Here is a 24,304-nt window from a genome sequence, read left to right as displayed (position 1 = left end):
CACACACACACACACACACATACATACCACATCTTCGTTATCCATTTATCTACTGATGGACATCTGGGCTCTTTCCGTAGTTTCGCTATTATGGATAGTGCTGCTATAAAACATTGGGGTAAGCATCCAGCACTGCAATTGCTGGGTCATAGGGTAGTTCTGTTTTCAACTCTTTGAGGAATCTCCATATTATTTTCCAGAGTGGCTGTACCATCTTGCATTCCCACCAACAGTGTAGGAGGGCTCCCCTTTCTCTCCATCCTTGCCAACATCTGTCGTTTCCTAACTTGTTAATTTTAGCCATTCTGCCTGGTGTGAGGTGGTATCTCACTGAGGTTTTGATTTGTACTTCCCTGATGCCAAGTGATGTTGAGTACTTTTTCATGTGTCTGTTGGCCATTTGGATGTCTTCTTTGCCAAAATGTCTGTTCATGTCTTCTGCCCATTTCTTGACTGGATTATTTGTTCGTTAGGTGTTGAGTTTGATAATTTCTTTATAGATTTTTCCTTTATCTGATATGCCATTTGCAATATCTTCTCTCATTGTATCAGTTGTCTTTTGGTTTTGTTGACTGTTTCCTTTGCTGTGCAGAACCTTTTTATCTTGATGAAGTCCCAATAGTTCATTTTTGCCCTTGTTTCCCTTTGGCGATGTATCTAGGAAGAAGTTGCTGCGGTTGACGTTGAAAAGGTTGCTGCCTGTGTTCTCCGTTAAGATTTTGATGGATTCCTAACTCACATCAATTTTGAGGTTATTTTTGTGTATGGAGTAAGAAAATGGTCCAGTTCCATTCTTCTGCATGTGGCTGTCCAATTTCCCCAACATCATTTGTTGAAGAGGCCATCTTTTTTCCACTGGACATTCTTTCCTGCTTTCTTGAAGAACAGTTGACCACAGAGTTGAGGGTCCATTTCTGGGTTTTCTAATCTGGGTTTTCTGATCTGTGTGTTTGTTTTTGTGCTGGTACCATACTGTCTTAATGACTACAGCTTTGTAATAGAGCTTGAAGTCCGGAACTGTGATGCCACCAGCTTTGGTTTTCTTTTTCAACATTCCTCTGGCTATTCGAGGTCTTTCCTGGTTCCGTATAAATTTTGGGGCTATATGTTCCATTTCTGTGAAAAAAGTTGATTGTATTTTGATAGGGATTGCATTGAATTTGTAGACTGCTCTAGATAGCACAGACATTTTCACAGTATTTGTTCTTCCAATCCATGAGCATGGAACGTTTTTCCATTTCTTTGTGTCTTCCTCAATAACTTTTATGAGTATTCTATAGTTTTCTGAGTACAGATCCTTTGTCTCTTTGGTTAGATTTGTTCCTAAGTATCTTGATGTTTTTGGTGCAACTGTAAATGGGATCGACTCCTTAATTTCTATTTCTTCTGTCTCATTGTTGGTGTATAGAAATGCAACTGATTTCTGGCATTGATTTTATATCCTGCCATTTTACTGAATCCTTGTATGAGTTCTAACAGTTTTGGGGTGGAGTCTTTTGGGTTTTCCACATGAAGTATTATATCATCTGCAAAGAGTGAGAGTTTGACTTCTTTGCCGATTTGGATGCCTTTTGTTTCTTTCTGTTGCCTTTAACTTCTAGTACTATGTTGAATAGCAGTGATGATGGTGTACAGTCCTGCTGAGTTCCTGACCTCAGAGGAAAAGCTCTCAGTTTTTACTCATTGAGAATGATATTCACTGTGGGTTGTTCATAAATGGTTTTTATGATATTGAGCTATGTACCCTCTATCCCTATACTGTGAAGTTTTAATCAATAAAGAACGCTGTACTTTGTCAAATGCTTTTTCCATATCTACTGAGAGTATCAAATGGTTCTTGTCCTTTCTTTTATTAATGTAGTGTATCACATTGATTGATTTGTGGATACTGAACCAACCTTGCAGCCCAGGAATAAATCCCACTTGGTCGAGGTGAATAATCCTTTTAATGTACTGTTGGATCATACTGGCTAGTATTTTAGTGAGAATTTTTGCATCCATGTTCATCAGGGATATTGGTCTGTAATTCTCCTTTTTGGTGGGGTCTTTGTCTGGTTTTGGATCAAGGTAATGCTGGCCTCATAAAATGAGTTTGGAAGTTTTCCTTCCATTTCTACTTTTTGGAACAGTTTCAGGAGAATAGGTATTCATTCTTTTTTAAATGTTTGGCAGAATTCCCCTGGGAAGCCAACTGGCCCTGGGGTCCTGTTTGTTGGAAGACTTGATTATTGCTTCAATTTCCTTGCTGATTATGGGTTTGTTGGGGTTTTCAGTTTCTTCCTGATTCAGTTTTGGTAGTTTATACATCTCTAGGAATGCACTCATTTCTTCCGGATTGTCTAATTTCTTGGCATACAGTTGCTCATACGTTATTATAATTGTTTGTATTTCTTCAGTGTTAGTTGTGATATCTCCTCTTTTACTCATGATTTTATTTATTTAAGGTCCTTTCTCTTTTCTTTTTGGTAAGTCTGGCCAGGGGTTTATCAATCATATTAATTCTTTCAGCTCCTGGTTTTGTTTATCTGTTCTATTGTTCTTTTCATTTCTATTTCATTGATTTTGACTCTGATCTTTATTACTCTTCTCCTGCTGGGTTTCAGCTTCATTGGCTGTTCTTTCTCTAGCTCGTTTAGGCATAACATTAGGTTGTGTATTTGAGACTTCTTTTGTTTCTTGAGAAAGGCTTGTATTGCTATATAATTCCCTCTTAGGACTGCCTTTGCTGCATCCCAAGATTTTGAACAGTTGTGTTTTCATTTTCATTAATTTTTAAATTCTCCTTTGATTTCCTGGTTGATCCATTCATTTTTTAGTAAGATGCCCTTCAGGATCCATGTATTTGAGTTCTTTCCAACTTTCCTCTTGTGATTAAGTTCCAGTTTCAAAGAACTGTGGTCTGAAAATATGCAGGGAATGATCCCAATCTTTTGGTACCTGTTGAGACCTGATTTGTGATCTTGTATGTTAATATTTTGGAGAATGTTCCATATGTGTATTCTGAAGCTTTGGGATGGAAAGTTCTGGATATATCTGTGAAGTTTTTCTGGTCCAGTGTGTCATTTAAAGCCCTTATTTCAGGGCGCCTGGGTGGCTCAGTGGGTTAAAGCCTCTGCCTTTGGCTCAGGTCATGATCCCAGCGTCCTGGGATCGAGCCCCGCATCAGGCTCTCTGATCTGCGGGGAGCCTGCTTCCTCCTCTCTCTCTCTCTGCCTGCCTCTCTGCCTACTTGTGATCTCTGTCTGTCAAATAAAATAAAATAAAGTAAAATAAAATAAAATAAAATAAAGCCCTTATTTCCTTGTTGATCTTTTGGTTAGATGATCTGTCCATTTCAGTGAGAGGGTGTTAAAGTCCCCTACTATTATTGTATAATTGTTGATGTTTCTTTGATTTTGTTATTAATTGGCTTATATAATTGGCTGCTCCCATGTTAGGGGCATAAATATTTACAACTGTTAGATACTCTTGTTGGACAGACCCTTTAAGTATATTATAGCATCCTTCCTCATCTCTTATTACAATGTTTGGCTTAAAATCTAATTTGTGTGATACAAGGATTTCCACCCCAGCTTTCTTTTGATGTCCATTAGCATGATAAGTGTTTTTCACCCCCTCACATTAAATCTGGAGGTGCCTTTGGGTCTAAAATGAGTCTATTGCAGACAACATAAAGATGGGTCTTGTTTTTTTATTCAATCCGATACCCTGTGTCTTTTGACTGGGGCATTTTAGCCTATTTATATTCAGCATAACTACTGAAACATAGGAATTTAGTGCCATTGTATTATCTGTAAGGTAACTGTTAGTGTGTATTGTCTCTGTTCCTTTCTGGTCTATGTTACTCTTGGGCTCTGACTTTGATTAGAGAACCCCTTTCAATATTTTTTGCAGGACTGGTTTGATGACTGCAAATTCTCTTAGTTTTTGTTTGTCCTGGAAGCTTTTTACCTCTCCTTCTATCTTCAATGACAGCCTAGCTGGATAAAGTATTCTTGGCTGCATATTTTTGTTTAGTACCCAGAGAACATTTAAATATTAGAAATATTTCAGGTGATCCCCTAGAATCATACAGTCCCATGTGCACTCATTTTTCTTCAACTACTGGTGAGGCTAGATATCTATTTCTATTTTTTTTTTTTAAAGACTTAATTTATTTACTTGACAGACAGAGATCACAGGTAGGCAGAGAGGCAGCCAGAGAGAGAGGAAGGGAAGCAGGTTCCCTGCTGAGCAGAGAGCCCGATGCGGGGCTTGATCCCAGGACCCTGGGACCATGACCTGAGCCGAAGGCAGAGGCTTTAACCCACTGAGCCACCCAGGCGCCCCTCTATTTCTATTTTTTACTACATTTTTGGGAAATGCCTGCTCATCACTTGTTTCCTTTTTACTAGAGTGTTTATTTCTTATGAAAATGTAAGAGTGCTTTAAATATTAACAATACTATTCTTTAATAATACTCTCAACTTGTTGCAAATCCAGCCACCCTCAGCCTGGACATTTATCTCACCTTACTAGACAGACAGCAGGTGTTCTGCGACTTTTGTCTGCTTGCCTAGGGTTTCTGTATATCAATTCTCTTCTGCATGCTCCTTCCCACCTCACCCCTCCTTTCGTGGCATCACACCTGGACAAGATATTCTGGCCCCTCTATCGAAGATGAGCCTCTGAGCCTATTACACACCCTTTCCTTGTTTGATATTTTTAAACCTTAACTATGCTGACAATCTCACTTATTTTAGGGCCAGGAATGAGGCCAGGCCTAGCCTGATACCCAACACATGGTCAGAGGGCTGTCCTGACACTACATTCCTTTTTTGGAAGTTGCTAATAGAAGAAGACAATAACATTTCAAACATGGCATGATATATTTAAATCATTACAACTCACCTGATTTAAACTAAACTTGAAAATATGCTTCATTGTGAACTTAAAAAATCATAACACAAACACAAAAGAACCTACTTTTGATCCATGCAAATACTGGGGTTGTGCATTAGGCTGTTTATCTCTTTGAAATTCTTGAGAAAATGGTAATACTGTCCGAACAAATCTAAACAAAAAGGATAAAAAGAAAAAAGAAAAGAAATTTAATGGTAGTTCTTTAAAATTCAGAACTTTTCCATTACCAATCAGTTACATCTTCTCCCAGTTAACTGATCTAATCATCACATAGGAAAATTCTAAGAAATCAAATACCATGAGATATAAATACTCCCAAGTATAATACAAGTATCCAGAGTTCATCAAAAGAATGAGAACCCCGGGGTCCTTCCACCATGTAAGCAGTCTCCAAACTCCGGGAGACAGTCTGGTTTACTGGCACCAGGACCATTTCATGCCCATTGCAGTCCTTTGACAAGTGATAATGATCAAGCACTCAGGTCTTGTTGGACATCTGGCCACACCAGTGACCTCATGAATAGGAGTGGGAAGGCAGATACAGTCAGTCATGTCCAGTTACTCAAATCACTAGTTACAAGCTAGCAGGAAGAATGAGCAACCTAAGTACTTATAACCACACTCACAAAACCATGAGACTATGGCTTAATAAAGGATTAGGAGACACTGAAAATCAAATGCTTAGATTTTAAAGCAAATTTGGCTGACTTTCAAATCAGAAGGGTTCATTTAAACATATGAAACTTTTTTTTTTTTTTTAAAGATTTTACTTATTCATTTGACAGAGAGAGCAAAAGTAGGGAGGAGGGGCAGAAGAAGTATGTTCCCCACGGAGCAAGGATCCCGATGTGGGGCTTGATCCCAGAACCCCAGGATCATGACCTGAGTGGAAGGCAGATAGATACTTAACTGACTGAGCCACCCCGGTGCCCCTAAAATATAAAACTTTTATAAAGAAGCATCGTTACGAAAAATATATGGATTTGCTAATTATTAAATTCAAAGACTCTGACACATATTACACTTCAATAAATAAAGAGGGACCTAACTGGCAAAATATCACCAGTGCATGAAATGAACATGAACATCTGAGGGGAGGCCAGTGGCCCGCAGCAACAAGTGTGTGGATTTTGTTGTTATCCTTTAAAGTGCTGAGTTATTTTGGGCAGGCTGTTAACTGATTTCAAGTCAGCTGGAACCTTTCATAATTAGGGTGGCACAGTAGTCAGCACCTGAGGAATAATACTAAGGCAGGGCCTCTGGCAATTCTGTGGAGTGTGTAGGTACTCAGGGAGGAGTGTGTAGGTACTCAGGGAGGTTTCCCCATTCTTGCTGGTAGGACATCAAATGGCTCCTAACTCTATGTCAGCTCTGGGAATTATTTGGCTCACAGCTCCCAAAAAGTTGCTCTTTGACTATCCTTGTGGAGTTTCACCCAGTGCACACACAGTTTAATATTCAAGCAAAGATTAAAGGGTCCCTAACTTGGTCTCAGGAGCTATTTCACTATGTAGCTCTCTCCTCTCCCATACTGCAGATCTGCCATGCAAATCCCAGCTGCTCCAGCTTCCTCAATTTTGAATCTGCCTCCTCCACCAAACAAGACTTCCAAGCTGTATTTGGGATATCCCCCTTCACAATGAGGCCCAGAAAGTGCTTCCAGGCAGAAAGCAGGGAAGTCAGAGGGTTCATGGCCTTTGTTTCCTTTCCCTCAAGGAAACGCAAAGTCTGAGAACAGTGGTTTCATAAATTTTGTCTCATTTTTCACTTGTTTAAGGCAAAAGAGTAAATCCAAACCCTGTTACTCCATTATTCCAAACAACTTTGAAACACCATATATATTTATGCACATATATGTTCTCAATGTAAAGACAAAAACACTGGAAACAAATATTGAATGCCAGTTAGTAGGCTTGTGTTTCATGGTAGGAAGGATCAGTAATTTTGAAACTATTTTCTGCATTTTCTAGAACTGAGCAAGTGAGTTAATATACCAAGAATAATGAAACAGGATTCCCAGTGTAGAAGGGAGTTACAAAAATGGAAAGGGGGGGAGAAAACAAGAATAAGACCCCCCTCCTGGAGCTGAACTGGAACTGAAGATTCCAGTGTGGATTCGTAGATAAAATATGTAGACAGCTACAGAGAAGCCGTGCATACACATGCTTCATGGGTTTGTATACCCAGAAAGATAATTTGGAGTCTTAACTACCAGTACCTCAGAATGTGATCTTATTCAGAAACCAGGACATTGCAGATGTAATTAGTTAAGATGAGGTCATACTGAGGTACAGCAGGCCTTTAATGAGTCAATATGACTCAGGTCCTTCTAAGAGGAGAGACACACACAGGGAAAACACCACATGTCTAAAGAGGCAGAGACTGGAATGATACAGCTACACACTAACAAAGGCCAAAAATTGCTGGCCACCACCTGAAGTTGGGAAGAGGCAAGAGAAGATTCTATCCAGAGTCTTGAAGGAAGCAGCACAGCCATGCTGACACACTGATTTTGGACATTTAGCCTCCAGAGCTATGAGAAAAGAAATTTTTGTTGTTTGAAGCCCCATGGTTTGTGACAATTTGTCAGAGAACCCTAATACGATACATAGTCAGGAACTTCCTAGCTCTGAACATCAAAAGGGTCTAGAAACAATGACATCCCACTAACAATGATCATACCCAGGCTTACTTTTTAATATTAAGCCTAGTTCTAAAATATTCTCCACTAGAAGGAATTCTGTGGAAGTGACAAGTTGCAATGATAGGGCCTGAGAAGTACAAGATAAACATGGAACTTCTTGAGGTACAAGAAGTGCTTCAAAATGATGGGGACAGGGACGCCTGGATGGCTCTGTGGGTTAAAGCCTCTGCCTTCAGCTCAGGTCATGATCTCAGGGTCCTGGGATTGGGCCCCATATCGGGCTCTCTGCTCAGCGGGGAGCCTGCTTCCTCCTCTCTCTCTGCCTGCCTCCCTTCCTACTGGTGATCTCTGTCTGTAAATAAATAAATAAAATCTTTTAAAAAAAATGATGGGGATACCTAATAGGACACAGAAATGACAATGATTTTTAAAAAGCAGTCATAACACACACAAGCACACACACACACATACACACACATCCCCAGCATGTGCTCACAGGGAGCAGAAGCTAAGGGCACATGGAACAAACCTCAAATAGGCGGCTACCCAGTGCACAGAGGCCAAGACAGAGCTGTTACAGGATTTGGACCGTTATTATGAGGCTGAATCACATGAAACTGCTGCTGTCAACCATGCCACTCACCTCACTGGCCACTGTGTTGTTCAGCATAGTAGCAAAGCATAGGTGGGTGAGAGGGTGGCTAACTGACAGATCTTTATATACCCCAACATCCCAGAATGGATGAAAAATAGAGCCAGTGACTACTTCCCAACATCAGGTACAGAACTGGTAACTGCTGTCCACATGCACCTTGAGATCAAGCCCTGAGCTACAAGCAAGTGCCCCAGGTGGGAACTCCAGCCTGCTCTGCAGTCTCCACATGGAAAGCTGTAAGACATGCCCAGGACTACACTTGTAAAAAGAGGAGACTGAAAGGGCTTGAATACATGGACATGAGAAATGATAGGGGACAGTGTTGGGGACAGCAACCTAGTGAATAACGTAGAGGCCCTGAGATCATCCCATTTAGGAACCCTTTAGCAAGGACATCCATGAGGTGGCATGCTCACCGGTTGGTGGAGCCATTGTAGCAGTAGTTGGGCAGGAAGTCATAGTTGAGCTCCCAGAAGACATGGAGGGTGATTCTCCCATAGGGCGCGGACACATTGTGGTTGGCCTCCCGGAACATGGCATCAAAGCTGTCCAGTGTCAGGTACTTGCTTAGCAGCTTGTGGGTCATGCGGTTGATTTCCAAAAGGCCATCCAACTCCTACAGGACCACAAAGACGGGGTGTGAGGACAGAAATGGGCCCAGCACAGTGGCCTTGATTCCCTGCATGGGCAGTGCCATGGCTGGGGGCAGAGCAGAATGGGCAGAAGACAGCAGGACACACGGAGGTGAGGTTGGTGAGCAAGGTGAAGAATACACACAGTGGGGGGTCTAGTAGCCTGCAGGAGCTTGCTTCTTACACTTAAATTCATTATGTCCTCTCCACTGCCTCTGAAACATACCTTTTTACTGTGGTCACACCCACAGAGTCATCATTCTTTCTCCACTGACGTCATTTCTGCATTGTACCCCCCCGGCCTCCAACCACCCACAGGGTACAGACCACTGGGATGTGTCCACCCCCACCCTTGCTGAAGCACTGAGTCCTCAGGCATTAGCCTAAGTCAGCCTAACGTGCCTGGAATTACTCAAAAGCACAGCTGTGTAGCAGAGTCAGCAAGCACATTCACAGATGGCCTTCCAAGCTTTCCTAGTTTGCTCATAAGCACGCCTAGTTCTTTACTATCCACTCCAGCAGCCATGGGCTTTACAGATGGCAATGAGAATGTGGCTGGTCCAAACGGAGGTACACTGTGCATGTGAGTTACACCCCAGATTTTAAAAATCAAGTACGAAGATAAAGAATGTAAGATATCCATGTCAATAATATTTTAATTCTGTGGAAGAATATGAGGAGCACAGCTCATCCTATGTGGAGATGCTCGAACCTGAGTTTGTCGTGCCCACTGCTCACCAAAGCCTCTCTTGGTCTACCCAGAACTGCATCTCTAGAAATGAACAATCTTCCCTGAGTTCTTGCATCTTCACTACCACTTCCCTGCAGGCTTCATTCCTGGGAAATCTATTTGGCTTTGCATGAAATCCTTAATTCATACTTCCTTTCCTTGGCTTTCGGCCGGAATTGCTAGGGGCAAAGCCCTGAGGACAAATTTTCTTTCTCTCATCACTCTGCTCAGATATCCAGAGGATTTTTTCTTTTCCTTTAAAGTCTAATACTTTTACTGCAATATTCCTTAGTGTTGGCCACTTTGAGTCAGTTTTCCCAGGCACATGCCATAAGCTTTTAATATGTATTTTATAGCATGTCTTAATTTTGTTAATATATACATTTTTTTCATTCAAATTTTAGGTAGTGAACATACAGTGCAATATTGGCTTCTGGAGTAGAATTCAGTGATTCATCACCTACATTCAACACGCAGTGCTCATCCTAACAAGGGTCCTCTTTAATACCCAACACCTATCTAGCCCAACCCCACCCACCTCCCTCCATTAACCCTCAGTTTGTTCTCTATCGTTGAGGCTCTTATGGTTTGTTTCCCTCTCTCCTTTTTTCTCTGCCCCTTTCCCATATGTTCATCTGTTTTCTGCTTTAAATTCCACATAGGAGTCAGATCATGTGGCATTTGTCTTTCTCTGAGTTAATTCACTTAGCATAATATACTCTAGCTCCATCCACATCGCTGCAAATGACATGATTTCCTATTTCTTTGATGGCTGAGTAATATTCCATTGTGTATACAGACCACATCCTCTTTATCCATATTCATCAGTCAATGGACATTTGAGCTCTCTCCATAGTTTGGCTATTGTTGATAATAGCACAAGTCTTAAATTCTATCAGTTTTCTTGAAATGCAACTTTTAATATTTATTCCATCCTGTTGCTTTTGTTTTTCTTTATAATATGTATGTTCCCTATATGTATGTTAGATCTTCATTACTATTATTATATTATTATTATTTATTATGTACAATATAGAACATATTATATATATTATATATTATTATTATTATATCTTCTGTATAATTTTTTCAAATACTTTTTCTGTGTTCACTTCTTTTTCATTTTTAAAATTTTTCTTCTTTCATTCTCTTGCCATAGTTACATGTAACTTACTCAGGGTTAGGATTACTTGTTCTTTGAAGTCAATTTAGAATTGTGACTACTAAGAGCAGACACTAAAAAAGCGATTGGATAGGTCATGCTTGATCAGTGCATACCTTTTGATTCCTATGCAATAACAAGGACAAAATTAAAATTAGCTCCAATCCTTGTAACTAGTTTTCCACAAATCTGCTGAACCGGACAAAAGGGAGAGCACTTACAACTATTGATGTCAAGTCTTCACTTTCAAATCGTCCAATAGCCAGTTCCAGAGACTTATACATGGCTGCTGAGACACGCTGAGTAATCAGCCGATTAAGGTCAATGGATCTTCCTAAGAGCTGGAAGATGGAAAAGGGGAAAAAAAAAAAAAACTAACAATAAAAAACAAACAAGGACACCTGGGTGGCTCAGTTGGTTAAGTGTCTGCCTTCGGCTCAGGTCACAATCCCAGAGTTCTGAGATTGAGTCCCATATTGGGCTCCCTGCTCACAGGGAGTTTGCTCCTCTGTCCCTCTCCTTGCTCCTGCTCTCTCTCTCAAATAAATAAATAAAATTTAAAAAAAAGAAAAAAAAAAAAAACCCAAGAAACAAAAAACGTATATATTCTCTCAGAATCCAATTCTAAGAGAAAGAGCAAACAAACAATATACAAAATGTAAACATTTTAGATCAAATGACATATACAGATGTCATGATCAAATACCCTACCTTCCTGGTGCTGAAATTCTGCAAGTCAAAACCATAAAGGACTTTTGTATTATCATCCTTTGCATTGAACTTACACTTATGTCATGGACAGAAACCCTAAGTTTCACCAAACACCCTGGAGACCCTGGGTTGGCAGTGAGGACACCCTCATGCTGCTATTCAGGACCATCTGCCAGCACGCAGCAGCCTGTGCCTGCGGAAACTCTGCAGTGGTACAATGAGTAGGAGAAAATTATTCCTATTTCAGAGTCCTAACAATGTATTTGTGCCTCAATATCATTTCAGTAACAAAAGTATGGGCAAAATCCTGGTGCAAATGTCTCAAAATGTGAATGGTGATTATCTGCAGAATTAAATGGAATTTTCCCTACAGTTTTCTGTACTTTCCCAATTTATGACACATATACACACACACATATTTGTAAGGAAACAAAAAATAAGAACTGTATTTTTTATTTTTTGTGCTGGCCAAGAAAAAGCTCCTCTTCAACACGCAGCTGACAAGTGTTTCTCACCTTCATTCTTTTTTAAAAAGTTCTAACTTTTGGGCTCTTGGAGAGGACCCAAGCCCTCTGGGGCCATGCCTTCCCCCTGGGAGCCAGAGCAGGGTGCAGAGTGCTGCAAGCCTTCCCTTGGGTTTCAGGGTATCCAAAAGAAACTGTCTTTATGATCTCCACACTTTATAAGGATGTAGCCACAGTCACAGAACATACCGACATCGAGTAAAACTCAGTCAGCTCTAAGAAAACCTCACCATTCCAATGCCAGCTCCACCCCCAACCATGACCCAGAAAGGTCTGACTCACCTGCACATGCCTCTGCTTAAGTAGGGTCTCATAGCGGTTAGACGGTGGGAGATGGATTGTTGCCCCCTGATTCTTGCATTCTGATCGTAAACGTTTATCAAGAAGCAAACTAGTATGGAAGAAGAGAAGACATTTCTCATATTCTGTGAATTTTAATGGAAATGTCAGATCAAGTTACCCTAGATTTCATGTCCAAATCATAAACCATACGCACCTTCCTGCCATAACCTTATAATATGCAAATATCTGGTCTGCCAGCTTATAAACAAATTGGTCAAAGCACAGATTCACCTGAAGAAAAAGAAAGCATATATTAGAGTTTTGTTTCCTAAAGATCAAACAAGACAACTTAAAAAAAAAAACAAAAAACAAAACTTTTGATCCAGCAAATTCCATTTCTAGGTATTTCACCAGAAACACTGAAAATACTAACTTGAAAAGATATATGCACCCCCATGTTTACAGAATCATTTACAATAGTCAAGACATGGAAGCAGCCTAAGTGTCCACTGATGGATGAACACATACAGAATTCTCTCTCTCTCTCTCTCTCTCACACACACACACACACACACACACAGGAATGCTCTTCAGTCATAAAAAAGGAAATCCTGCCATTTGCAACTGTATGGATGGACCCTGAGGACATTACATTCATTGAACTAAGTCAAAGACAAATACTGTATAATCTCAATTATATGTGGAATCTTAAAAACAAACAAAGAAAGAAATGAATGCATAGAGAACAGACTGGTGGTTCCAGAGGTAGAGATGAGCAAAATGGATAAAAGTAGTCAAAAGGTACAAACTTCCAGTTAAAAAATGAGTAAGTTCTGGGAATATAAAGTTAAAAGCAAAATTTTTGTTAAGGCAATTAACAAAGGCTCTTTTATTAGAAAAGAAAAACAGGAAACAACCTCATTGTCCAAAAACAACAGATTAAATATTTCACAGTGTGGCCAGGAGTGACCACTACACAGCCACTGAAAATTGTATCAGAACATCCCTTACTAATGGAGAAAAATGCTCCCTGACTCTTAAAGGCAAAGGAATATGAAAAAGTCTCCCTTCATCATGTGCTCCCACTGGCTAATGTGCACTGGATTTGGGTTCTGCTCCTGCCACCAGACTGTGTATCCCAGGAACTGCATGTGGCCTCCCCTGGAACACAGCTCTGGGCACTGGGTCAGGGAGGAGACATAGGATGGATACAGCCTTGTGACTCCACCCCCAAAACTGAATTTTCCTTGCAAATGGAGTTAGCCTCTCCATGCAGAACTCTGATAAGGATACCACGTACTCAAAGGGAAACCAACCCCAGGACCTGCAGGTCTCTGCTATATGCCTACCCTACATGGCCCAGGAGCCTATGACATCTCCCTGAAGAAGCACTTTCTAGTATCTCTGTGAGGAGGCAGAGAAGGACATCTAGATGCACAATGCAATTTTTTGAGGTTAAATGCTCTTAAATCTTAAGGTACAAAATAAGATTTATCTCCTTAGCTGCATAATAATTCCACTTGTAGGAATGTGTCCTCAAAAAATAATTGAACACAGCTAAAAAATTAGGTGCAAGCAAGTTCTTCAAAGCATTACTTACAATACACAAAAATAAAAAGCTAAAATGAAAGAAATAAAATAGGGGTTGGCTTAAACTGTGTTCATAAAAGACAGGTGAGGATACAGAAGTGCTTATGACATGTAGTCAAGTATTATGTTGTAAGACCCCAATAACACATGTGTAGATGCAGAGAGAAAAATACAGATAGAAGGATTTACTCCAAAATGTTTTTTCAGAAGTTCATTCTATTGTTCAAATCTCCTTGTATTATAAAGAAAATTTGCTTCCTTTAATACTCAGAGAAAAGGGAAATTAAAGTTTGTTGAAAGTGCCTGCGCCTTCACCTCTGCCTCAATTTCGTCGTAGAGAAACTGCTTGTTGAACCTGGTGAGGGCATAGTGTGCGCTGTCATTGTACAGGTCCAAGGAGTAGAGGACGTACCTGCAGAGGGGGCAAATGGTCAGCCAGCCTTCCACATAGGGCCCCTCAGCTCTCACATCCCACACTCCAGATGAAATTTAACATTCGTTGTTGACCTCTCACATGAGGAAAAAGAATCTCTTACTTCGGACACCAAATGGGGTTCTTATCAAGGACCCTAATGGACCAAGGCAGATGATCCCACAAATGGGACGCATTTACTTAGGCCATGCCCAGACCCCTGGAGGGTTCACAAGGGCCTCCTGTAATGGCATCTTCTCACTTATGTATGTTTCAAAAACTTTCACCACAGAATACAGTATTTTTTATAATCACAAAAACAAGTTATTTTCTTATTTCTACGAATAAACTGTCGAACTTAATACGAAAAACGTATGAAGATCCTGAGTCCAGAGCTGACCACCATCATGTCCAGCATGGCCAAAAGGCCCTCTCCCCTACCTAGCCCTGTATCTGGACAAAAGGCAGCAGCCAGTAGTCTCCAGTAGTAAGGTCCCTCTGAGGGTGCAAGACCACTTCGACTTCAGAGCAGGAAGGCTGTGTAAGGAGCGGGGCCAAGCTAAACTCCAAAGATACAACATAGAGGCATGCCAAGGCCTTTGTGTTAGATATCCATACTCCTCCTCCCCTCTCTGGTACTGCTGAATGGATGTTACGGCCACTCCAGAGAAAATAGAAGGCCATCCTCCCGGCCACATAAGAATTGACGTGCATGGGAAAAGACGAGGTGCTATACAATTACTCTCTTTGCTGAAGAACCTGCTGGGTCAGTTCCCAGGCTGTTCATAAGATATCTCCCTTTCCTATTACTTTACCTTCGTGGACCTTCTATTTTGAAAGTCTCCAACCCCGTACCCTGGCCTTGAGCCCTGACCTCAAAAGAATGCTATTCAATTAACACTTTCTCTCCCAAATTCATCTGGCTCAGAGGCTATGCCATATGAGAGGCCAGGCCACCTCAACTCTTGCTGACAGAGTCTCACCTGACATGGTGGGACTTACTGACTCTTGCTGCCTGAGTTCTTGATTTTAGTCTAAAGCAAGAAGCCCATTACCTGTATTAATCTCTGAAGTATGACAACTTCAAATGAAGTGCTGAAAACAGCCCAGCCCCTCCTCCATCTCCCAGCTCCCAAATGCCACCAAGGACCCTGGTCATCACAAAGAACTAAGACATGCCCAGAGGGTACTCACTCCATCATTGACGCCTCCTTGGTCTCCAGAATGTGGTCCGTCAGGATCCAGGGCATGGACATCTCGATGGGGAACTGGATCCTCCTGCCCATTGTCAGTTCCAGAAAGAACTCTCGGAACCACAACTGTGAAAGGTCACAGCACTGCTGGAGTGTTTCTTGAAGGATTCAAATGATACCATATTAATCTTCTGCAAGCAGAAGGAAGTTGACAGGACGATCTAGGACAGGGAGGGGCATGTGCAAGGTCCGGCTCCTTCAATCTCAGCCCTGAGCCATGCGGGAGTAGATGTGAGCAGGGAGGGGTGACACAGCATCTCACACTAGAGATGAGACATGAGACATGATGTGGCTGCAAGCAAAGCCACCCTAGACTGTGCACATTCTCGGTCATAAAAAGAGCAGAGTCAGCATCTGGCCCCTGCTGGTCCGGCATGGACAACACCACCCATCAATGGGAACTTGTCAACCCTGTGAGCTTCTCTGAGGGACTGGGAGGGGAGGAAAATGTCCTTTTTAAAAGGAGAAATAAAAACCACATTATTTTATTTTACTTAGGATAAAGATATAGCATTACATGCATATTCAGTTCAAGTTTATCTAATGTAAAATAGAAACAAATGAAAAATAAAAGTGTCCATCATTTGACAAGTGAACAACAAAAGCTTTGGTCTTTACTCTAAACCTGCAGCACTCACAGCCAAGATAGAGGCTTCCTGCTCTGAGCAAGCTGCTGCATGCAGCACCAGAGTAAACATGGACTCCGCAATGACAAAGGGTATCCACCCAGTGTCCTGCTCAATGTGACTGCCACCTTCCACATGTCACTACTCATGGGGACTATTTCTGATATTTATCACTATTTTGTTCTCAAGCCAGGTGACAGATTACCTTCACCTGTGCTTCTGACCTCATATGGGTTACAAAGACCATATTCAAGTCACAGAGCCAGCCACAGGCCCGTGGCCCTCATTCTTCTAAGGGCTATGCACATGGAGGGGACCTCTGGCTGGCTGTGCATTTAAAGCGACAGGTGAGGGACTACCATGAAGGTTAAAACACAGGTCACCGTCTGGGTGTGTGAGGGGACCACAGCAGGGGAAGGTCAGCAGAAGCATTCTAGACGGTGTTAGCAGTGTTAGAACATGCTGGGCCAGATGCTGGTCAGCAGTATCTCTTACCACTGAAATTTATCAAGTGAGTGTAGAAGAATGACTCTCGATGAAATTTTTCTATGTCCAATATGGTGGGCCCCTCAAGGCTACTTCTCAAGGTTTTCTTGGAACCACTTTTGTCTGCAATGAGGGACTCTAGCATGGTTCTCACCATGTAAAGCTGCATTATCCAAGGAAACATTTGTGGGGGGAGAAAATATACATGGTACATTAGTTACACCAAATTTAGATAAACCACAAGAGGAAGACTACTCCGCTATGCCCTGACCAGAGCCAGGCTGGAGTGGTAAGCCTACCACTATACCAGCCCCTAAAAGTGGGTCTGGGCACCCATCTAAGTGCCCAAGTTGGTGCTGCTTGGGAGAAAGAATTTGTAGCAGAGCAGTTCACTTTCGTGCCATAAACATCAACAAGAGAAACAAATGATGTCTTACCACCAAAGGTTAAAAGAGGTGGATAGGTGTAGGACTGCCTCAGAAACGCGTTTACCACATGCAAGAGTCTTTCCATGCCCAAAGACTTGAGCTGCCTCAGCAGCTCGGCAGAGCTCAAGGACTCCGCCATGGTGCGCACCAGGTAGAGCTAGACACGGACAGATGGGTGGGGGAGAGGTGGGAGAGAGCCGTTAGTCACAGGACACACACATCATGGGATGGGGAGACACACATGGGAACAGAGGGTGGGGAGGCTGCATGCACACTGGACAGACCCAGGACAAGCATCCTCCATAACTGGGCCAAATTCCTTCCTCCCAGATATTTGAGAGGTTTCATAAAGCCAACAATGTGCTTTGCTGGTAGTTCTCTGAAAGGCTGGCAGAAGAGATTATAAAAGCCCCCAACAGAAGAACAATGAGTAAGAAGTACTAAGCCCCAAAATGGGAAGAAAAAAGCAGAAGGATGTTTTAAATCAGGTGTGAGAGTCAGAAGAAAGCTGCTTTTGGGGGTCAGGGGTCTGAGCATGCCAGAAGAGAAAACAGCAGTGGTGGCTTAAGACCAGGGACACAAAAAAGCTACATTCTTAAACTTCTAAAAGTTTATCTTCAGAAACGATCATTTTTAGTCTCAACATAGAAAGTATAACCATACATTTAAACACCCACCAGGAAACACAGCGTAAATATGGACACATAGACTTTCACCCACATTTTGGCAATGGGAGTTGATGCAGTCAAATTAAATTCTGCGTGCAAATGACCAAATCTGAGAATCACAAGAACATCTTGGCTAATGCTCCAGATTCACATGGGCAGGGAACAGAGGAGCAAAAAAGGCACAGGCAGTACTTATCATCTTGAGCAGACAGTGGTTATGTCATTTTACTCCTGACCTTGCTTATCAACCCTCAGCTCAGGTTTAGCCCACTTAGGGGAACAGATGGAGCAGGGGGGCAGGGAGAATGAGAACCTGAGTGCTGGAAGGTCCTACAGCGCGCCGGGGTACTTTGATGTCAAAGCCGCTCTTGGGGTCCTTCTCGCCTCGCAGGGCTGGGTCGTTGAAGGGCTCATGCCCCGTCTCCCAGTCGCACACGGTCTTCCTGATGGCCTGCAGGACACTAAACAGTCCCATCAAGTCATCAGTGAGGCACAGAGTGCTGACACCCTCACCACTTTAAAAATCACAGCACTGCCTCACCTAACACATAGCTCTCAGGACAGCCAACTCTCAAACGTGATTTCCTCTGGGGGCGGTGGGGGACATGGTAATGGACCAATTCAAAGAGAAACTTTGGATAGATCATTTTCTGGGGGATATTACTAGCCCCAAAAGATCTGCCTTAGCTGCAGTTTGCATCAATTAACCTGAAAGTGATGTTTTATTTCCTGAACACTGAGTCATGCAAAAGGTGGCAGGAGACAAACCACAAATATCCACCCAGGGAGCTGAAACTCAACTTCCCCTGGCTGATTCCCTGTTTTCTAACAGGAACATGTCACCAACACAACACACCAACACTGTACGAACTGGGCCTATGTCTCAGACACATTTGGAACACGTTCCCATTCCCACCAGGGCTCTACCATATGGAGAGCCCCCCAACCCCCACCACAAGCAGGGGTAGATGTACCCATGTGCCTATCCCATCACCTCGTGGGGAAAGCTCTGGCTAAAATCTGAGTTACTCTTAGACTACACTTCACATTTCCCACGTGGTGAGCCTCCCATTATGGCAAACATGAGCAAAATGGGAAGACTAACAGTATCAAATTTTATTAATGCAAAAAGTCATACCAAGCCAGGTGTCAAACATCAATTATAAAACAACAAAATGAAATCAATATATTTGTGAGCCCCAGTAAGCTTCATTTTACATAGATGTCTCTGAAAGACAACTTGAAAAGGCTGTATTTTTTTTTTAATTAACATTTAATGTATTACTTGTTTCAGGAGTACAGGTCTATGAATCATCTATCTTATACAATTCACAGCGCTCACCATAACACATACCCTCCCCAATGTCCATCACCCACGCACTCCATCTCTTAGGCTCCCCTTCCCTCCAGCAACCCTCAGTTTGTTTCCTGAGATTAAGAGTCTCTTAGGGTTTATCTCCCTCTCTGGTTTCATCTTGTTTCATTTTTCCCTCCCTTCCCCTATGATCCTCTGTCTTGTTTCTCAAATTCCTCAAATCAGTGAGATCATATGATAACTGTCTTTCTCTGATTGACTATTTCATAAAAGGCTATGTATTAAGAGTAAACTAGCTCAAGATCACTACAGGATCTCTGCGATATCTGTGTTAGTCTCTAACCAATTTGTAGGACAGGTCAAAAGGAACAGAAGCAAAAATACTGAAGATGACACACTTGAGATGGGAAATCTGATACTGGGCTTCCTGTCCCCACATGCCTGGTGATGAGAATTATTAAACAGATATTGAGACACTCTCCTGCCCCAAGATAAACACACCCTTGACCCTGCATCCCCACTGCTCAGACATTCTGTAGTTGATTTATTACACATTGCTCAGGTGAATAGTTGGACCTATCGCATCACATTTAGAGAAAAGTCACCGGAAGGGCATCTTCTGGAGGAGGTTGAAGATAAATGCACTGAGCATATTTATGAAAATCTAACTATATAGTTGTTTAATCTTAAACTGATTCTACAGCTTCAGACTCTGAGCTCACAGGGAGGTATTACACTGAGGCTGACCTCTGGATGACGTTCTTCTTCTTCTTGATGGCCTGCCTGAGTGGTTCCCGGAGGGTAACCTGGGAAAAGTCCTGCAGTGCAGCATAGACGGTGTGCCGGATGGCATGGTTGAATACACTCTCCATCCTGCCCATCAGCACCTGCAGACCTTTGATCATGGCAATCACCTGCAGAGGGAGACACAACTGTCAGTGTGGTGGATGTTGACAGGAAATGGCTCCTTCTCAGGTGATGCCAAGTTGCACCTGGAAGCTGCCTCTCCCTCATACACAGCACCTCTGCCTGGCTTCCCATGTTTCTGCTCAGAAGCTGCTGCCTGTAACTCTTCCCAAGAGCCGTGAGCTTAGCTCTATATCAGCAGCTGTCCATGTGCCTGGGTCTGACACCATTAGACCATGAGTGCCTTAAGGACAGTGATGGATCTGCTTGGCTTGGCATGGAGCTAACAGGGGCGTTTAGTAACTCACTCATAATACTCCCAAATGCATAAGGTATATCCCTGTGAAGGACTTTAAAGGAAAAAGAATAAAAAAGATTCATGAAAGCAAGTATGTTATTAGCTGGAAAAAAAAAAAAAGAAGTTTTTTAGAGTTGGTAGCCCAAATCCCATCTATTAAACAGTAACAGTATGCTGAATTAATAGGCATATAAAGGCCTGGAAGAAAATATATACTAAAATGCTTAAAGTTCATCTCTGTGATAGCATCACAGACACTATAATGTCCTTAAGGCACACTCATGTGTTCTGTTTATTTGCTTTAGGGATTTGTTAGGTGGTTCTTTAATGAGGAAAAAAAGAGGCATTTTTATGGGGGAAAAAAAAAAAAAGCAAATACCCCAAATCAAATTCAAACTGAACTGAATTCAAATTCAAATCAACTTGAAAAAAATACTATAAATTCAAATTTATGGGATGTAGGAAAAGGTATGCTAAAAAAGTAAATTTTGAACTCTAGAGGCATAGAATAGGAAACAAAAAGTCTGAATAATAATCTAACAGTCATCATAAACCTGTAAAATGAACAGGAAAATACACCTTCCCCAAACTAGAGGGAAATAAATACTGATAAGTAAAAATTAACAAAACAGAAAACAAGCATATCATAGAAGGTGATCAACAAGGGCATCTGGGTGGCTCAGGTCACCATCCCAGGGTCCTGGGATCAAGCCCCACACTGGGCTCCCTGCTCAGTGGGAAGTCTGCTTCTCCCTCTCCCACTCCCCCTGCTTGTGTTTCCTCTCTTGCCGTCTCTCTTTCTCTCTGTCAAATAAATAAATAAAAAATCTTAAAAAAAAAAAAAAAGGTGATCAACAAAAATAAAGCTGTTTAAAAAAATAAGTAAATAATAGAATTGACAACTTTCCCGAGGGACTAATCAAGAAAAACACAGGCAAAGGCACAAACTACAAACATTAAGAATAAAAAGGGGGGCATTGTCACAGAGTTTACAGGTAGTAAGAGATTATGTGACTATATCAGCATAGGATAAACATACAGATCAATGGAATAGAAACAGACATTTACAGTCAACTGATTTTCAACAACTGTGTGAAAACAATTCAACAGAGAAATATTATTTTTTCAACAAACAGTATCCACATGCAAACAATGAAGTTGGTCTCCTGTGCAGGACCGGGTTAACTGGTGAGGCCTGGGATGATCAAACCCTCCATATACCGAGGAAAGGCCTGTTTTCAGGACTGGCCCTTGGCCAGCTCCAAGGAACTGAGCTCTCAGCCCTGGGACTATCCTGCCTGAAAAAAGTATCTGCGTACACCCAAGGCTCTGGACCACTGCAATACCAGTGTTTATGACAATAATGTAATTTATGGTGAACAGCTATATTTGCACTGGGAGTCTGGAGTCTTGAGTAGCCCAAGTCAATCACGAAGTTGTGTTGCATGCCAACAGTACTGACCCCCAATAAAAAAACCTGGACACTAAGATCTTGGGTAAGCTTCCCTAGATGGCAACACTTTCCATGTGTTGCCACCCTTCTCTGCTGGAAAAATTAAGCACATCCTGCATAAGTACACTAGTACGGGATTCCCAGAAGTTTGCAGCTGGTTTCTCCTGGACTTCGCCCATGTACCTTTTGCTGATTTAAATCTGTCTCCTTTCACTGTAATAAATTATAACCTCAAGTAGAACAGCTACTCAGTCCTGTGAGTCCCTCTAGCAAATCAAGCCTGAGAGCAGTTTTAGGAATCTCTAACATAGTCCCTACCTCATACCATACTGAAAAATTAACTCAGAATGAATCACACATTTAAACTGAAGGGGCAAAACTGTAAAATTCTTAGAAAAAAACGTAAGAGTAAATCTTCATTACCTGGGTTGGGAAATGGCTTCTTAGATATAATATCAAAAGCACAAACAGCAAAAGAAAAAAAAACAGGTAAACTGAACATAATAAAAATTAAAGACTTTATGCTCAAAGGACCCCATTAATAAAGTAAAAAGACAATCAAAGAATGGAAGAAAAGAATATAAATCATATGTCTGAAAAGAAGCTCTTATCTAGAATACACAGAGAACTTAATAAGATAAATAATCCAATTAAAAAATGAACAAAAGATCTGAATAAACATTTCTCCAAAGAAGATATATAAATTGCCAATAAGCATATTAAAATATGCTCAGCATCATAGTTTTTAGGAAAATGTGAATAAAATCATAATGAGATACATTTCACATGTGATAGGATGGCTAGAATCAATCAGACAGACAATAACAAGTGTTGCTGAAGATTCAGAGAAAGTAGAAGCCTCATACACTATTGGTAGGAATATAAAATAGTGCTGCCACTTGGGAAAACCCATCCAGTAGTTTTTCAAAATGTTAAATAAATAGAGTTACCATATGACCCAGCACTTCTACTACTGGATGTATCCTGAAAAGAAATAAAAACATGCATTCATAAAAACTAGTATACAAAAGTTAATAGAAGCATTAGTCTTTTTTTTTTTTAAGATTTTATTTATTTATTTGTCAGAGAGAGAGAGGGAGAGAGCAAGCACAGGCAGACAGAGTGGCAGGCAGAGGCAGAAGGAGAAGCAGGCTCCCTGCCGAGCAAGGAACCCGATGTAGGACTCGACCCCAGAACACTGGGGTCATGACCTGAGCCAAAGGCAGCCGCTTAACCAACTGAGCCACCCAGGCGTCCCAGAAGCATTAGTCTTAATAGAAAAGTAGAAACAACCAAACTAAAAAATCAGCTAAAAAGTAAATAAAATGTGATACAGCCATTCAATGGAATGGGATCCAGCAATGGAAAGAATAAAATACTGATACATGTGTGAATCCTGAAAACATGATGTTCAGTGAAAGAAGCCAATCATAATTAGCCACGTATTGTAGAATTTCATTTATATGAGGTGTTCAGAATGAGCAAATCTATAGTCACAAAGCAGACTGGCAGCTGCCTAGGGCTGAAGGGAGAGGAGAACTGGGGGTGAATGCTAATGGGTGTGAAGTTTCTTTGTGACATAATAAAAATGTCCTAAATTTGATTGTGATTGTACAACTCTGTGAATATATATTTTAAAAAGGCACTGAATTTTTGTACTTCAAGCAGGTTAATTGTATACTGTGTAGAAAAAAAAAACAACTGTTACTAAAATAAGATGAGAATTTATTTTGAAAAACTTTATGACAAATGTTAGAAAATTTTAAGATTCTCGGAAAATTTCCTGAAAATGTAACTTACCATGCCTGAAAATACAACTTAACAAAACTGATACAAATAGAAAGAGAAAATGTACATGGTAAAGAAACTGAATGTTTCAAAAACCATCTCATAAAGGGAAAACTTTACTAGTAAATACTAGCAAACATTGAAAGAAGAAGTAACATGAACCTTATACAAACCCCTTCAGACAATACAAAAAGGGAGCCCCCTATGAATTGTTTTATGAAGCCAACAACCAGAAAACTAGAATGGAAAGTTATAACTAATGACAGTGTATGTTAATTATACTTAAACAAAAATAAATAAATGAATAAATAAATAGCAAATAGAAGTAAAAAAAAAAATGTTACTCTACACAGGTGTTGCTGTGTGCAGTAATTTCCTTCTCTAAAGTACACTATGAAAAGGGGAAAGGAGAGAGGAAGATGTAGGGGAACTTCCTAATAGAGAAACCTGACAATACTTCCTTGGCCAGATGAGCAAGGTCGATACCAACTGTGATGAGTTTGTCAACAGTATGTATTCTTGATGTGATGTGATGGAAATGATGCTTCACACCTCCGTGGTCCAACTTCCCCAAACCTGTAACTCCAATCTAATTATGAGAAAAAGTCACAAAAATACCAACAGAGAAACATCTGACAAAATACCTGACCAGCGCTCCTGAAAACTGTCAAGGTCATCCAAAACAAAGAAAGTCTGAAAAACTCACAACCCAGATGAGCCTAAGGAGATATGATGACTTAATGTAATGTGGGATCTTAGATCAGAACTAAGACATTATGGAAAGACTGAGGAAATACGAATAAAGTATGGACTTTGGTTAATAATAATGTACAATACTG

At 41.1% G+C, this 24,304-nt stretch overlaps 1 protein-coding gene across 3 annotated transcripts in view; it reads right to left on the bottom strand.

The window, feature by feature from the left end:
• The window catches only part of CYFIP1 (cytoplasmic FMR1 interacting protein 1), a 122,853-nt gene that overhangs the window by 28,416 nt on the left and 70,133 nt on the right, over window positions 1–24,304 (bottom strand). For all 3 annotated transcript variants that reach the window (XM_032843113.1, XM_032843112.1, XM_032843111.1), the window contains 10 exons: window positions 19,768–19,934; window positions 18,019–18,166; window positions 16,619–16,772; window positions 15,439–15,595; window positions 14,148–14,244; window positions 12,457–12,533; window positions 12,243–12,351; window positions 10,947–11,066; window positions 8,618–8,817; window positions 4,966–5,053 (listed from right to left, as the gene is read on the bottom strand). In XM_032843113.1, coding sequence (XP_032699004.1) covers window positions 4,966–5,053; window positions 8,618–8,817; window positions 10,947–11,066; window positions 12,243–12,351; window positions 12,457–12,533; window positions 14,148–14,244; window positions 15,439–15,595; window positions 16,619–16,772; window positions 18,019–18,166; window positions 19,768–19,934 — 1,317 coding nt within the window. The remainder of the gene's footprint in view (window positions 1–4,965; window positions 5,054–8,617; window positions 8,818–10,946; window positions 11,067–12,242; window positions 12,352–12,456; window positions 12,534–14,147; window positions 14,245–15,438; window positions 15,596–16,618; window positions 16,773–18,018; window positions 18,167–19,767; window positions 19,935–24,304) is intronic.

The sequence above is a fragment of the Lontra canadensis genome, unplaced genomic scaffold (assembly GCF_010015895.1).
Source record: "Lontra canadensis isolate GAN:19392208 unplaced genomic scaffold, GSC_riverotter_1.0 scaffold135, whole genome shotgun sequence".
Taxonomy (NCBI): domain Eukaryota; kingdom Metazoa; phylum Chordata; class Mammalia; order Carnivora; family Mustelidae; genus Lontra; species Lontra canadensis.
The sequence above is the reverse complement of the archived record's forward strand: the minus strand, read 5'-3'. Positions and strand labels throughout refer to the sequence as shown.